Below are 16,828 nucleotides of genomic sequence, written 5' to 3'. Positions count from 1 at the left end.
AATGATGGCTTTCAAAACGGAACGGGATAAGTACTTGAAAGGAACAAAAGTGCATTGCTCGGGGGATAGGGCGGGGTAGTGGGACCAGCTGGATTGGTCTTGCATAAAGCCGGCACGGACACGATGGGCCAAAAGGCCTCCTTCCGTGCTGTCACCTTTCTCTGATTCTGTGATGCAAATGGAAAAAGAGAGTCAATGATCAGTATCAAAATGTAACGCAAACCGCACCGACCAGGAGTGGGGTTCGGACCCCACGCGGGTATAAAACCATCGGATCTTAAATCCAACGCCTTAACCACTCGGCCATCCTGGTCCTTTCACAATGTCACTCTATGTGTAATGTGCTTGAGAGTCACTTCTTCTACGCTTTTCTTTGTCATCAAATAAATGGTTGGAATGGATTCAATAAAATTTGAAGCATGTCCAACGCCATCTGTGGGGAGTGTCCATCAACTGTTCACGCCAGTTCCTCCTTCTTGTTGTGCTGAATATCCCCATCTGTCACGCGGTTGATCAGAGTTCAATTCTCCAATGTCGAAGTCACGGTGTTTCTGCCTTCAAAAGCTTCACTTTCATTGATCTCCACTATTTCATGTGGAAAATACACTGAAAGTCGAACTCGGACCATCCGACTTTCCACAATTTAATTTCACTGATATTCCAGCGATTTTAAAACCTCCTCTCTGCCTCACTCTTCACCTGGATTTCAGAACACTAATAATGTGCAAGTTATGAATCCGCAGAATCGAGCTGTTTGCAGACCCTGGCTAATTCAGCCGCTCTGAACAGAGCGAGAGAGAGACATACAGAAAGGAATTTATTTCGAATATTTGATGTGGAAAAAACATTGAAAGACTAACTCGGACCATCCCACTTTCCAAAATTTAATCTCACTGATACTCCAACGATTTTAAAACTCTCTATTAAGGTCTCTCTATCTCTCTCTCCCCATGTCTCCATCTCTCTCCCTCGTTTTCTCTCTCTGTCTCTTTCTATCTCTCTCTCTGTGAATCTTTCCACAATGGCCCGTTAAATGAACTGTCATGAAATTATGACTTCAGGCGGAAAAGTCGAAATCCATTGCTCCTCAATCAGTCGATTGTCGCAATCAGTTGCTGAAAGCTGTTGATCTGACTTCACCCGATGAAGAACATTATCATCCGTTTTTGGCTCGAGGGGTGCGGTGGCCAATTGGAAAAGCGTTGGTCTCATTATAATTGAAAAACGCCAGCTCGATCCCCGTCCGTACCTGTTTCCAGCTTTAACTTTTAATGAAATGACCTATTTGATGACAGTTTGTTTAACTTTCCACGGGCCACTGTTGAAAGAAGACTCACCGTTCACAATTCCATCTCTCTGTTCGTTGAGATCCAGAATAAAGTGATGTGGGGTGCGAAGAAAAGAATGATAAAGAGAGACACTCAGAAAGAGAGAGAGACACTGGGACAGAAAGAGACTCTCTCGGTCTGTCTGAGTCTGTGTCAGTCTCTCTCCCTCCATCTGTCCAATACCCGCAGATTTGAGAATCACAGGGTCAAAGAAGGAAACAGATTGGAACAAATTGAGACTGTGTCCTGTTTCAAAACCGACTCCCAGGAAAACGGCTCCGGTTGAATCATTAAATGGTCAATATTTTCTTCTTCTTTCTCTCAATAGTCCAATATTTCGTTCGCCATCTGGATTACCTGCTGCACCTGGATGGTGACTTTTTGTGTTTCATGTACGATGACACTCATATCCCTCAGTACTGCAGCATTTTGTAGTATTTCTCCATTCAAATAATATTTTGCTTTTTTATTTTTCCTGCCAAAGTGGATGAATTCACATTTTCCCACCTTATATTCCATCTGCCAAATTTTTGCCCATTCGCTTAACCTGTCAATATCCCTTTGTAGATCCTTTGTGCCACCCTCGCAACTTGCTTTTCCACCTATTTTCGTATCATCAGCAAATTTGGCCACAATACGCTCTGTCCCTTCATCCAAGTCATTGATACATATTGTAAATAGTTGAGGCCCCAGCACTGATCCCTGCGGCACCCGCCAGTTACCGATTGCCATTTTGAAAATGACTTTTAATCCCGACTCTTTGTTTTCTGTGAGTTAGCAAATCCCCAATCTATGAGCACTTATCTTGTGCCTGTTATTCTCTGCGAGGTAAAGGTCAGAAGCAGTGGCAGGAAGCGGCAGAAGGCACGGGTGTGTGCAAGCGTGGAGAACAACAAGCAGCAGGGATATCACCTTTTATATGGCACCTTATCGAATGCCTTTTGGAAATCCAAATATACTGCATCCATTGCTTCCCCTTTATCCACCCTGATCCCTACTTCCTCAAATAACTCTAATAAAATTGTCAGACAGGATTTCCCATTCATAAAACCATGTTGACTATTCGAGATTGTATTGTGAGTCCGCGAATGTCCTGCTCCTCCTTCTTGACAATGGATTTTCATTTCACTCACACTCGGATCGGTTGAAACGCAGAGCTTAAAGGATAAAATGATAACTTTAAATCGTAGTCGGCAGGATTCGAACTTGCGTGGGGAGACCCCAATGGATTTCTAGTCCATCGCCTTAACCACTCGGCCACGACTACTTGCTAAAAGCACAATGCTGCTCACTTAAAATCGTAATAATCCAGCGCTCTGCGACACCGAGCCGCAGAACTGGTGTCGGTATCAACCGTCGGTCAGCGGATCGGTTGTTCACGCTCGTTGCTCGTTTGTATCGTGGTGGGTATCCCTACCTATTACATGGTCGACCTGGCTTAAAATACACCTGGACGATGAACTTCTCCTCCCTTTAAAGATATCATTTATCTCGAACATTGGACGTGTGATAAAAAGACTGATAAACGAACTCGGACAATCCCACTTTCCACAATATAATTTCACTGATATTTCAGCGATTTTAAATCTCACTCTCCGCGTCACCTCGATGTCAGAACAACAATAATGAGCAAGAAATGAAAGGCAGAGTCGCGTTGTGAAGAGACCCGGGCTAATTCAGCATCCCGAAGTGGCTGATGGAGGCAGATTCAATGATGGCTTTCAAAACGGAACGGGAAAAGTACTTGAAAGGAACAAAAGTGCATTGCTCGGGGGATAGGGCGGGGTCGTGGGACTAGCTGGATTGGTCTTGCATGGAGCCGGCACGGACACGATGGGCCAAAAGGCCTCCTTCCGTGCTGTCAACTTTCCATGATTCTGTGATGCAAATTGCAAAAGAGAGTCAATGATCAGTATCAAAATGTAACATCTACCAGGATTGGGGTTCGAACCCACGCGGGTATAAACCCATTGGATCTTAAGTCCAACGCCTTAACCACTCGGCCATCCTGGTCGTTTCAGAATCTTGCGCTATATGTAATGTACTTGAGTGTCACTTCTTCTACGCTTTTCTTTGTCATCAAATAAATGGTTGGAATGGATTCAATGAAATTTGAAGCGTGTCTGACGCCATCTGTGGGGAATGTCCATCAACTGCTCACGCCAGTTCCACGTTGGTGTCGTGCTGAATGTCCCCATCTGTCACGCGGTTGATCAGGGTTCAATTCTCCAATGTCGAAGTCCCGGTGTTTCTGCCTTTAAAAGCTTCACTTTCATTTATCTCCAATATTTGATGTGGAAAATACACTGAAAGTCGAACTCGGACCATCCCACTTTCCACAATTTAATTTCACTGATATTCCAGCGATTTTAAAACCTGCTCTCTGCCTCACTCTTCACCTCGATGGCAGATCCCGAATAATGTGCAAGAAATGAAGACGCAGAATCGAGCTGTGAGCAATCCCGGGCTGATTCAGCAGCCCGCAACAGAGAGAGAGAGAGAAACAGAAAGAAAGAGAAACAGAGAGCGAGACACAGGAAGAGAGACGGAGAGTGAGAGAGGCACTGATGAGGGCGCAGAGGAGGTTTACGAGAAATATCCCACATACAACAATGAAATGAATGGCCAGTTAATCTGCGTTTTGGTGGTGTTAGTTGAAGAAGGAAGTTTCGCAAATTGTCATTAAATAAATGTTCAAAATAGATTCACTGAAATTTGAAGGGTGTCCAACGCCATCTGTGGTGAGTGTCCATTACCAGATTACACCAGCTCCTCGTTAGTATTGTGGTGAGTATCCTCGCCTGTAACTCGGGCACCCGCGGTTCAATTCCCCGACTGAAAGTGGAACTTTTGCTGCCTTCAAAAGCTTCACTTTCCGTCCTGTGCCAGTTCCTCGTTCGTGTTGTGGTGAAGGACAGGGAGAGACAGAGAGACAAAGACATCGGAAAGGGCGGAGAGGAGATTAACCAGAAAGATCTCACCTCCAGCAATGAAAAGGATGGTCAGTTCATCTGCTTTTTGGTGGTGTTCATTATCGTCCAGGTTTGGAAATTTGCGACCAGCAAGGCCCCACAAACAGCAATGACAGAGTAACAGGTGCATGAGGCAGATGGAACAAGAGTGTCAATGAGCAGTATCAAAATGGAACGGAAATAACTGTTATCAGAAATGGGTTTCGAACCCACGCGGGTATAAACCCGTTGGATTTTTAGTCTAATATTTGAACCCCACGTCTCCATGCTTGTCGATGTGTTGAGATGGTGCTGAGTATCCCCGAGTGGTTAAAGCGATGGATCAGAAATCCATTGGGATCTTTCCGCGAAGGGACCGATCCTGCCGACTGCGGATGCCATTATCGGCGGTTTAACATGCAGCAAACTTCTCATTCTTCAGTGAATTAAAAATGCACGGCTTTGAACACTTCGAGTTTTATGCTCGTTGGAATTGATCTGCAAGATTTCACGAAATCGACGACAGAAATAGAACAAAGAATGTGCCAAATGACCGATAGTCTGTCTCTCTCTGTGTGTTTGAGTCACCCGATGTGTTTCTGTCTGTTTGGGTGTGTGTGTTGGTATGTGCGCGCGCCACACATTTTCTCCGTTTTTCTGAATGGGTTTCTGTCTCTTTCTTTCTCTCCCTCACTCTCTCCCGCGTTCCTCACATAATTTGACTCTGGACATGATCCAACAAAGAGATGGAAAAGTGGTCGTTCATCTTCTTTCACCAGTGGCCCGTGGAAAGATAAATAAAGTATCATTAAGCACCAGGCCGAGTGGTTAAAGACTTAAGATCCAATTGGTTCACAACCGGGTGAACCCCACTCCAGGAAGCTCTTTAATTTAATCCCGTTACACTTTCATACTGCTCAGTTCCACTCGTTTCCCATCTGCATTATGTACCTGTTACTTTGTCATTGCGGTTTATGGGACCTTGCTGTGCGCATGGCTGGAAACCTGGACGATAATCTTTCCTCAAACAATACCACCAAAAAACAGATTAACTGTTGGTTCTGATATCGAGGTGAAGGGTGAGGCAGAGAGCAGCTTTTAAAATCGCTGGAATATCAGTGAAATTAAATTGTGGAAAGCGGGATGGTCCGAGTTTGTCTTTCAGTGTATTTTCCGCATCCAATATTGCAGGTAAATTACAAGAGAAATGAAAGTGAATCTATTAAAGACAGCAAAAGTGTAACCTCCCTGTCAGGGAATTGAATCCTGGTCTTCCGCGTGGATTCTTCTCTCTGAATACACAGATTCCAATGTTAAAAACGTGACAGGAACATTCTCTCCAACACGAATTATATATAAGACACTTGGAAATCTATGAACAGACATTGATAGCCTCATGGTAGCACTGGGTCTGGATATGGAATGGCCGGTTCAAATCACTGGAGAATGATAAGAATCCCATCGTTTTAATTCTGTTTGGGAATCAAATCACTTCTTTAATTTTTTTAAATAAAGCATTGAGCAATATAAGAGCATAAGAACATAAAATAGGAGCAGGAGTAGGCCACTCGGCCCCTCGAACCTGCACCGCCATTCAATAAGATCATGGCTGATCTTCGACCTCAACTCCACTTCCCGCCCGATCCACATATCCCTTGATTCCCCGAGAGTCGAAAAAATTATCGATCTCAGTCTTGAATATGTTGAATGACTCAGCATCCACAGCCCTCTGGGGTTGAGAATTCCTAAGATTCACAACCCTCTGCGTGAAGAAATTCCTCCTCATCTCAGTCTTGAATGGCCGACCCCTTACCCTGAGACTATGCCCCCGAGTTCTCGACTCTCCAGCCAGAGAAATCAGCCTCTCGGCATCTACCCTGTCAAGCACCCTCATAATCTTATATGTTCCAATGAAATCACCTCTCATTCTTCTAAACTCCAGAAAGTATAGTCCCATTCTACTCAACCTCTCTTCACAGGACAAACCTCTCACCCCAGGAATTAATCTAGTGAAACTTCGTTGCACCGACTCAAAGGCAAGTATATCCTTCCTTAGATAAGGAGACCAAAACTCTGCGCAATACTCCAGGTGAGGTCTCACCAATGCCCTGTACAACTGTAGTAAGACTTCCTTACTCTTGTACTCCAACCCCCTTGCAATAAACGCCAACATGCCGTTTGCCTTCCTCATTGCTTGCTGCACCTGCATAATCACTTTTTGTGTTTCTTGTACGAGGACACCCAATTCTTCCTGAACACCAAATTTTACTAATTTCTCAACATATAAAAATATTCTGCTTTTCAATTTTTCATACCGAATTGTAAAACGTCACATTTCCCCACATCTTACTCCACCTGGCACCTTCTTACCCATTCACTTAGCCTGTCTATATCCCTTTGCAGACTCATTGTGTCCTCCTCACAGCTTACTTTCCCACCTAGCTTTGCATCATCAGCAAACTTGGATGCATTGCACTCGGTCTGTTCATCTCAGCCATTGATATAGATTGTAAATAGCTGAGGCCCAAGCTCCGATCCTGGCGGCACCCCACTCCTTACAGCCTGCCAACCTGAAAATGACCCATTTATCCGCACTCTATTTTCTGTCCGTTAACCAATCCTCTATCCGTGCTAATGGATTATCCCAACTCCATGAACCCTTACATTGTGCAACAACCTTTGATGTGGCATCTTATCGAATGTCTTTTGAAAATCCAAATGTACGACATCCATTGGTTCACCTTTATCTATCCTGCTAGTTGCATCCTCAAAAAACTCGAATAAATTTGTCAAACACGATTTCCCTTTCATTAAACAACGTTGACTCTGCCGAATCATATTATGATGTTCTAAGTGCCCTGTTACCACTTCCTTAATAATGGATTTCAAATATTCCCGACGGCAAGAGGTCAGGCTAATTGGCCTGTCGTTCCTTGTTTTTTCTCCCCCTCCCTTCTTGAATAGCGGGATAACATTTGCTGCATTCCAATCCACTGGGACCATTCCAGAATCTCGAGAATTTGGGAAGATCATAACCGATGCATCCACTATCTCTGCAGCCACCTCTTTTTGAACCCACGGATGTTGGCCATCAGGTTCAGGGGATTTGTCGGCTTTTAGTCCCATTAGTTTGTCCAGTACTTTTTCTCCAGCGATATTAATTGTATTCAGTTCCTTCCTCTCATTTACCCCCTGGTTCCCCATTATTTTTGTTATGCTTTTTGTGTCTTCCACTGTGAAAACAGAGAAACAAATATTTGTTTAACGTATCTGCCACTTTCTGATTACCTATGAAAATTTCTCCTGTCTCAGCCTCTAAGAGACCAACGTTTACTTTTGCTGCTCTCTTCCTTTTTACATCGAAACATAGAAACAAAGAAAATAGGAGCAGGAGTAGGCCTTTCGGCCCTTCGAGCCTGCTCCGCCATTCAATACGATCATAGCTGATTCTTTATCTCAATAACATATTCCCGCTCTCTCCCCATACCCCTTGATGACTTCTGTGCCCAGAAATCTATCAATGTCCTTCTTAAATATACTCAGTGACATGGCCTCCACAGGCTTCTGGGTAGAGAATTCCAGTGTTTCATCACCCTTTGAGTGAAGACATTTCTCCTCATCTCAGTCCGAAATGTCCTGCTCCGTTTCCTAGACTGTGACCCCTCGTTCTGGACCCCCCAGCTAGGGGAAACATCCTCCTTGCATCCAGCCTGTCTAGCCCTGTCAGAGTTTTATACGTTTCAATGAGATCCCCTCTTATTCTTTTAAACTCGAGTGAATACAGGCTTAGTCGACACAATATCTCCTCATACGACAGTGCTGCCATCATAGGAATCAGTGTGGTGAAACTTCGCTGCACTCCCTCCATGCCAAGTGTATCCTTTCTTAGGTAAGGAGGCCAAAACTGCACACAAACAGGTGTGGTCTCACCAAAGCCCTGTATAACTGCAGTGAGATATCTTTTCTCCTGTACTCAAATCCACTTGCAATGAAGGCCAACATATCATTTGCCTTCCTAACTGCTTGCTGCACCTGCATGTTTGCTTTCAGTGATTGGTGTACAAGGACACCCAGGTCCTTTTTTACATCAACGTTTCCCAATCTATCACAATTTAAATAATACTCTGCCTTTCTGTTTTTCCATCCGAAGTGGATAACTTCACATTTATCCACGTTATACTGCATCTGCCATGTATTTGCCCACTCACTCAACTTGTCTAAATCGCCTTGAAGCCTCTTTGCATCATCCTCACAACTCACCATCCCACCTAGTTTTGTATCATCAGCAAACTTGGAAATATTAAGGGGCCAAAGAACGGATCCCCGCGGTACCCCACTAGTTACCACCTGCAACCCCGAAAAAGACCCATTTATTCCAACTCTCTGTTTCCTGTCTGTGAACCAATTTTCAATCCATGCCAGTATATTAACCCCAATCCCATGTGATTTAAGTTTGCACACGAACCTCTTTTGTGGGAGTTTCTCAAAGGCCTTCTGAAAATCATAATACACCACATCCATTGGTTTCCCCCTTATCTATCCTACCAGTTACACCCTCAAAAACCTCCAGTAGGTTTGTCAAACAAGATTTCCCTTTCATAAATCCATGTTGACTTTGTCTAATCCCATTGATATTTTCGAAGTGTCCTGTTATCATATCTTTTATAATAGACTCGAGCATTTTCCCTTCTATTGATGTTAGGCTAATCGGTCTGCAGTTCCCTGTTTTCTCTCCCGCCTTTTCCAAACAGTGTGGTTACCTTTGCCACCCTCCAATCTGCAGGGATTTCACCAAAATCTATACAATTTTTGAAGATGACATCCAATGCATCCATTATTTCCATAGCTAACTATTTTAATACTCTGGGATGCAGATTGTCAGGCCGTGGCGATTTATCGGCTTTCAGTTCCATTAATTTCTCCAGCACTATTTTTTAACAAACACTAATTTCCTTTAACACCTCCTTCTCACTAGACCCTTGGTTCCCGAGCATATCTGGGAAGATGTTTGTGTCCTCTTCCTTGAAGACAGAACCAAAGTATTTGTTTAATTGCTCTGCCATTTCCTTGTACCCATTATAAATTCTCCCGTTTCTGACTGTGAGGCACCTGCATTTGTCTTCACTAATCTTTTTCTTTTTACATACTTGTAGAAGCTTTAACAGTCTGCTTTTATGTTCCTTGCAAGTTTACTCTCATGCTCTATTTTCCCCTTTTAATCTTTTCTGCTGAATTATGAACTGATCCCAATCCTCAGTCTTGCTACATTTTCTGGCAACTTAATATGCCTCCTCTTTGGATCTAAAATTATGCTTAATTTATTTTGTTAGCCATGGTTGGGCCGCTTTTCCTTTTGTGTTTTTGCGTCAGAAAGGAATGTATAATTGATGCAGTTCATGCATTCATTCCTTAAATGTTAACCATTGCCAATCCACCATCATGGTAATCCCCAATCTATCACAGCCAACTCACTCCTCATTCTTCGTAGTTTCCTTTGTTTAGATTTAGGACCCTAGTTTCGATTGGACTATTTCACTTTCCATCTAAATGAAGAATTCTATCATGTCATGGCCATTCTTTCGAAAAGGACCACACAAACAAGATCATTAATTAACCCCTTCTCATTGCACAATATCCAATTAAGGATAGTCTGTTCCCTATTTGTCTCCTCAACGTACTGGTCTAAAAAAACTTCTCGGACTCACTCCAGGAATTCATCCTCCACAGTATTATTACTAATTTGGTTTGGCCAAATCAAGATGTAGATTAAAGTCACCCATGATAACTACAGTACCCTTGTTACATGCATCCCTAATTTCCTGTTTGATGCCATTCCCTACATTACCACTACTGGTATTGATTCATGTTATCATGAAGAATCTTTTTTGTTTTCATTTTATTCCGTTTACCTTATTTTATGGACACTGTACAATTGGTGGATGAAAATAAAATCAGCAATCATTTTGAGAGAATTGTTGTAACCTGGAGTTCAGGTTACATGAGCTGATGCCTGATTGCTGGACGCTTAACTTTAATATATTGATTGGTAAAAAATGGTCCTTGCCTGGACACAGTTTGCAATCCAGGGATTTGAGCAGAAAATCTCGGCTGACACTCCAGTGCAGTACTGAGGGAGCGCTGCACTGTTGGAGATGCCGTCTTTGGGATGAGGCGTTAAACTGAGGACCTCACAGGTGGATGCAAAAGATCCCATGGTACTATTCGAAGAAGAGCAGTGGAGTTCTCCCCGATGTCCTGGCCAATATTTATCACTCAACCAAGACCTAAAACAGATTATCTCATCATTTTCTTCATTGCTGTTTATGGGAGCTTGCTGTGCTCAAATTGTCTGCCTGCATTACAACAGTGAGTACAGTTAAAAGTATTTCTTTGATTGTAAAGCGCTTTGGGACAACGTGACACTGTGAAAGGCGCTATAGACATGCAAGACTTTTTATCTTTCTCATTCTGTATGGGATCATTTGACTGAGATAATCTGATACACCCCTCTACCCATGATTCCTCTCTTGCTTTGTGCTTTTTGCAAACATAAATATTGATTTTTAATTTTTTTATAAGTGTATATATCCCACGTCTATTTTTCTGATTGGATGAAATTTGATGAAGAAGATTCTCCACGCCCGAAACGATAAACTTTGTTCGTTCAGATTTAGAATATTTTGCTTTTTGTTACAGTGCTGTGGGACCCTGTCCAGTTTACTGACACAGCAGAAGGGGGAAGAGTACAGGCTGATTTAATACAGAATACAGCAGGTCACTGGGAAAGTTACACACTGTACAGAGCAGCTGATAAAACTCCTGCTGTAAATAAAGGGCAGGGTCAGTTACACAAGACTGAGTGACTTTATTGTGCAGCCTCCAGGCATCATCTTTACAACTGTCAAAATTAAACTTAAAATCTGTTCCCCCAGAACAGCCATTAACTGGCTCGCCTGCTTCATCTGCTGCTGTTCTGCTTCTGCACTCACCCACTCCAAGCTGATTACAATGAGTTGTTTTATGATTATTTTGTGCTATCTGTGTGTTGATCACATTCCTGTGTCTACCTTGCTGTTTTTTTAATCTGTCTGTCTTTCACTGGTTCTGTCTCTCTGTCAATATATTTATCTTTCTCAGTCTTCTTTCTGGCATTTTTCTGTCTTGTTACTTCACCCTCTTTTAATTTCTGTCTCTGTATCACTGTTCCATTTCTATATTTTTTCTCTGTCACCCTTTGCTTCTCTCTTTATATCTCTATGTTTCTGTCTTCCATCTTTATCTCTTATTTCCATTTGCCTCGCTGTCCCTCTCGCTCGTTGTCTCCCCACTCTCTCTCTATCTCTGTCTCTTTTGCCTTCTCACCCCCTTTTCAACTCTTTCTCTCTCTTTCGCTCTGCATTTCACTCTCTCTGTTCTATCTCTCCTTTTCTTTATTTCTCTCTTCACTTTCTCCATCTCTTTCTTTTTTATGAATTCACAATCAACTTTAATTTCGTTGTCCGCAGACTATGTAAAAGCATCATTAATTCTTGCACATTAGTCCAACATTATCTTTTATACAAATGAAGAAAAAGTAACAGTACAATTGGACGCTTTTTATCAACATAAAAACTCCAATTTCTTCTGTTCAGATACATATATTGTAATTATATTCATAAACATATTTATTTACATAGCTGCCTCCGCAGTTCAGAATTAATTCATTGTGTAAAGTGTTTTGAGATGTGTTAATATAAAGGGCAGTGTACAAATTCCGTTTCAATGAATTACATTGTCCATTTGTAGACCAGAAAATATCCGCCTCTTTCTTTTGTTGTCTCACTTTGTCTCTTTTGCTGTCTGTCGCTCTCCTGCACTGATTTTTTCTGTGTCTCCAGTTCTCTTTGTTTCACTTCTTTTATCTCTATTGCCCTGTTTCAATCTCTCTTTGTAATTTTCCCTGTGTGCCTCTCACTTTCTGTCCACTTTCCTTCTGCACCTCTGAGTTTCTTTCTCCATTTGTCTACCTGTTTCTCTCAACTTTCTCTCGCTGGTAAACTCCCTCTCTTTCCCTTAATCTGTGTTATTCATTTCCTGTCTCTGTTTTCTAATGTATACATGCTCCTTTCCTGTTTGTGCTTTTTCTCCATGTATTTCTTTCTCATTATATTTTTCTCCTTCCACGTTATTTCCACCTCTCTTGTCTTTTCTATTTATCTTCCTGCCCCCACTATGTTTCTGCCCTTTATTCTTTCTCCCTCTTTTCTGTTTATTTATTTTTCTTTTTGATTGTCTCCAGCTGTTTCTCCATCTAAATCTCTTACTCTGTTTCTTCACGTCTTTCTTTAACTTGTGAACTGTCCTTTTCTCTCTGCCCCTTTCTGCACTTCAGTCACTTTCACTTTCTTTTTCTCTACGTCTTCCTTTCTTTCACTTTCTTCACTATTCCTTTCACAGTTATCTGCTTTTCTCTCTGTTTATGGCTCTAACTGTCTCTCATTTCCCTTTTCTATCTGCCTCTGTATGTCAGTTTTTCTCAATGTCTCTTCCTCTCCTTGCCTCCATCAATCTATCTATCCATCTATCTACTTTTTGTTCTGTCTGTCTGTCTATCTCTGTCATTCTATCTCTCCATTCATGTGGAGTGCACCCATTCTGATCAGGCCCACAGCAGCTACTTTGATTGATAGGTTTGGCGATTTTGCAGGACGGCCATTTAGTTGAAGTCCAGTTGAGCTCTTTAGTGCCGCCTGTTTGAGCAACAATTCATGTGTTGTCTGCAGAGCGAATCACGCCTCAAAGGGTCATATTATCAATAAAATATAATTTCAGAATCAGACATAAGATTATTTCAGCTCATATAAAATGTACTTTCTGTCCTGTGGGAAGTGCAGTGGGTGGAGTATGAAATGGCCAGAAATAGTTCTAGTGCTTGAAACCCTTCAGCTCTTTCTACGATTTCACTAATTTAACAATTAGATTGAGTGGGTATTTCACCGCGTTCTTCAGCTCCTCCCTGAATTTAGCCTGGGTTAGGACATAAATACACGTGTTTGTGCAGGAACTGAGAAGCTGCAGTATTCTTGATGTGGATTCTGTGATATAACGAGGGTCAGTGAAGGAATTATAATACCGAGTGTCTGTCATTCGCCGATAAATGTTATTTACAACCTGTGTCATCCATAATAGGATAAAACTGCCCGATATACTGAAGAGTAAAATGATGGATTTCTTTCGGTTCTCCATCTCTGGATCCTGGTGATTCTCTCCATTGCTGCGGCCCCGGAGTCCCCTGCGGACTCGACTGACCACCAAAATGCGTCTGACCGTCAGAACATTGAGCAGCAAAATCAGAAAGAACGGGACACAAGGGGTTAAAATGAGGTGAAATAACTCAAATGCGGCCCATACTGGGGAAGTGCGGAAGATCACTTTAAAGATACAATCTCTGGGAACATTATCAATTGTAAGGTAAGGTTCATATATGAAGTACCAGGGAACACTCTCTAAAAAGCCCAACACACTCACTGTCCCTATTACTGCAAGCGCCGTTTTCTCGTTGCAATATTTTGTTTTAAGATTCTCATAACAAATAGCCACAAATCGATCACAGGTGAAAGCGACTGTGAGCCAGACGGATACCACTGTGGCTGCAGAACCCAAGTACTTAATGGGACGACACACGGGAGTAATGAACAAGAATGAATTGCGGAAATAAATTTGACCAACCCGTGTCAATATCGGATCAGTGATAACGACCAGGAGATCGGCCACAGACATTCCTACCAGATAGCAACTGATACATTTGGAGAGCCCGCACTTTCCTCGGGACAGGATCAGAATCGCCACCAAGTTAACTGTAAGAGAGAGAAAAGGAAGCATAGAAATTACTGATCAGACCTGGAGCCAAAGCAGCAATTTGACAGGATCTGGGGTTAAATTTCCAGCTTTGTTCCTGCATCGAACGGTGGAAACTGATTCATTCACCTGGAGAGCGCTTTCAGGAAGAGAGATGTTTTTAAACTCAATTATAAATAATGAATTGTGAAATCGATAAAGAAAGTGAATAAATGAGCACCGGATCCACTGGAAGGGCCGAGTGAGAGCGCAGTGCCGGTGGGGAAGGGAGAAGGAGTTTTACCGAGCGGGAATCCAACAGGTTAAAGTCGGATTTGGCTCCAGACTGACGGGAAAGAGAGCAGAGGCTGGGAAGGTGAGGGGATAGGCGGAGGTGCAGCTGATTTGTTGCCCTGGGTTAAGAGAACCGACAGGGGTTGGCACAAAACGGGGAAAGGCCGAGAGTGGCTGGAAGGGAGTCAGGAACAGCTGGTGTGAGAAAGCGGATGAACTGAAGCAATGGATGAGGAGACAGAGGATTCAATGTGGTGGTTGGAGAGACTGGGATTCACAGGGAGAGACTGCAGCAGAATGTGAGAGGAAATCTAATCTATAGACCCCACTAACACAATCCAACTAATAAATTCAACAGTTCATTTCAGTGGTTATTGGTGTCAGGGAACCGCTCATTGGCTATAAAATGTGCTCATTAAATTTAATTTGCACATTCAATTAAAATTAAATCAAAATGTATTCATTAAATCAACCTCGTTCTTCATTGAATTCCGCTGATACCGAGTTTTTAGAATACAGTATCATAATAATTCATTAGGATCAAAAAATCACTGATTCTATTCTTTAAATACATTTGAATTATGTTTATTTATTCAGTCAGTGAATAAGGAAAAGTAACAATCACCAAAACAGACTGAGGTCCTGATAACGATAAACACACCCAGCGAGAGTGCAATAAAACTCTCACAATCTGACAACTTCCTATTAACATCTTCAAGTCACATTTCCTCTTCATAATTGTACTGGAAGTTTCAGCAGTTCATTCCGATGAATTATTCACCCTGCTGTCGCTTTTTCGCTCTCTCTCTCATTCTCTCATTCTCTCTCTGTCTCTCCCTTTCTCTCTTTCTCTCTCTTTCTCGTCTCACGCTCCTCCTCCCCCCTCTCGTTTTCCCTCTCCGCCTCAGTCTCTATCGCTTCTCTATCTATTAGTTGTCAGATTGTGAGGGTTTTATTGCACTCTCGCTCTTCTATCTATTATTCTGCCCTCTCTACTCTCTTTCTCAATGCGCCCTTTTCACTTTCGATTCAATCCTAACTTCCTGCCCCTACATTCTGTTCACCAGCCCCGTGTTCCACGGATCCTATTCTCAGTGTCAGTTTGTTAAATAGTGAAGCCTCTGTGGAATAGTTTACTGTTACTACAGATTTCCAAGTTTCCTCCTGTTCGCCTACGCTGTTTGCTTCATCTGCAAATCATGGAAGAAACATAGAAATCTGTAAAATCATGGAAGAAATACATCTTCCAGATTTCACAATGATTGAAATTCTTCTCCTGTAATTATAAAGTGCACCATTAGATAGCGGTGTTGTTCTTCAAACAAAACGCCAACGTCACCGCTGCTGCTCAGAATTCACAGATAAATAGAAGGACTCAGGATTCCAACAGTTACAGTGCAAACTGACACAGCATAACACCAAAACATTGTATCTTAGAATGAATTCATCCACAGTGAAGCAGAAAAGGAGATGTGAAAGATTCAGCAACAAACTCAATACAGAAGCCAGACAACTGGAGCTCTGTCAGATGAACGCAATGAAATAACATTTCATAAGTGATAACCAATAAATAGACTGAAACCCCTGTTAAACTGAACCATGTTATTGGGGAAGGGGGACTTTGCTCTGCCTTCTTGGAACACTGAGACCGTGAGCTGTCTCATTATCAATCACTGAAAACACATTTATGAAAAAATATTCCAGGACACGTTAGTTCCACAACATGAAACTGTTAACAGCTCCTGATGGTCTGATACCATCTCTTAGTCCAGACACCTGATTCCAATACATTCAGTACAGAGAATAATCCAGGAACAATGCCAGTTTGGGATATACAAAGGTCATTGCAGATATAATGGAATTGCGACAAGACCGAACGTTTAGAAGTTATTGAACAGTACATTCAGTTATTGAACAGTACATTCAGTACAGAGTAGTGTACATTCAGTACACCCAGTAACAATGCCAGGGTTGGATTTCCAAAGATCATTACAGACCAGCTCCAACAAGACCAACTTAACACATTCCATCATTAAACTGGTAGAGCAGCTCAGGCCACCGTGCAAAACATGCAGGGAGAAAAAATATTTCGCCAAGGACAGCAGCACAGTTAACACCGATTTACGCCATTATCAGCTGAGATAACAGCTTACCCGGCACTCCAACGGCTGAAAGGGCAGGATAGTAAATGTCTTCTATCTGAAATATTACTGGATATCCCATTTCTGTGAGAAGCTGTCACTTCTGTTGGTCTGGTAAACATAACTCCAGAAGACGCCCTGAACTGATGAATTCCAATGAACCCTGATTTATACAGGGGACAAGTCGACACTGACATGGTTATACTCCTGATCATTGCTATTAGTTACAGTCACTTGAACAAACACATTACATCAGCAGCTTTGACTCCGATATAAATAATGTGGTGGATATAACACA

The 16,828-nt window shown here is 42.3% G+C and overlaps 1 protein-coding gene and 3 non-coding genes across 4 annotated transcripts; all 4 read right to left on the bottom strand.

The window, feature by feature from the left end:
• Nucleotides 1-229: 229 nt before the first annotated feature.
• trnal-uaa (transfer RNA leucine (anticodon UAA)) lies at nt 230-313 on the bottom strand. The gene has a single exon. It is a non-coding gene; the product is annotated as a tRNA-Leu (tRNA).
• A 2,200-nt stretch (nt 314-2,513) lies between these two features.
• Nucleotides 2,514-2,595, bottom strand: trnas-aga (transfer RNA serine (anticodon AGA)). Its single transcript has one exon. It is a non-coding gene; the product is annotated as a tRNA-Ser (tRNA).
• Nucleotides 2,596-3,258: 663 nt separating this feature from the next.
• On the bottom strand, nt 3,259-3,341 carry trnal-uaa (transfer RNA leucine (anticodon UAA)). The gene has a single exon. It is a non-coding gene; the product is annotated as a tRNA-Leu (tRNA).
• A 9,869-nt stretch (nt 3,342-13,210) lies between these two features.
• Nucleotides 13,211-16,612, bottom strand: LOC137315752 (probable G-protein coupled receptor 139). Its single transcript, XM_067980246.1, has 2 exons — nt 16,543-16,612; nt 13,211-14,115 (listed from the first exon to the last, which is right to left on the bottom strand). Exons 1-2 carry the CDS (start codon nt 16,610-16,612, stop codon nt 13,211-13,213), a joined length of 975 nt encoding a protein of 324 aa, XP_067836347.1.
• Nucleotides 16,613-16,828: the final 216 nt, after the last annotated feature.

This window comes from Heptranchias perlo, unplaced genomic scaffold (assembly GCF_035084215.1).
Source record: "Heptranchias perlo isolate sHepPer1 unplaced genomic scaffold, sHepPer1.hap1 HAP1_SCAFFOLD_56, whole genome shotgun sequence".
Taxonomy (NCBI): Eukaryota; Metazoa; Chordata; class Chondrichthyes; order Hexanchiformes; family Hexanchidae; genus Heptranchias; species Heptranchias perlo.
This window is presented reverse-complemented; position numbering and strand designations above follow the sequence as displayed.

Coding starts and splice junctions, on each gene's coding strand:
- LOC137315752 (XM_067980246.1), bottom strand. CDS start 16,612: ATGGGATATCCAGTAATATTTCAGATAGAAGACATTTACTATCCTGCC. Junction 14,116..16,542: donor TTCAGCCGTTGGAGTGCCGG/GTAAGCTGTTAT, acceptor TCTCTCTTACAG/TTAACTTGGTGGCGATTCTG.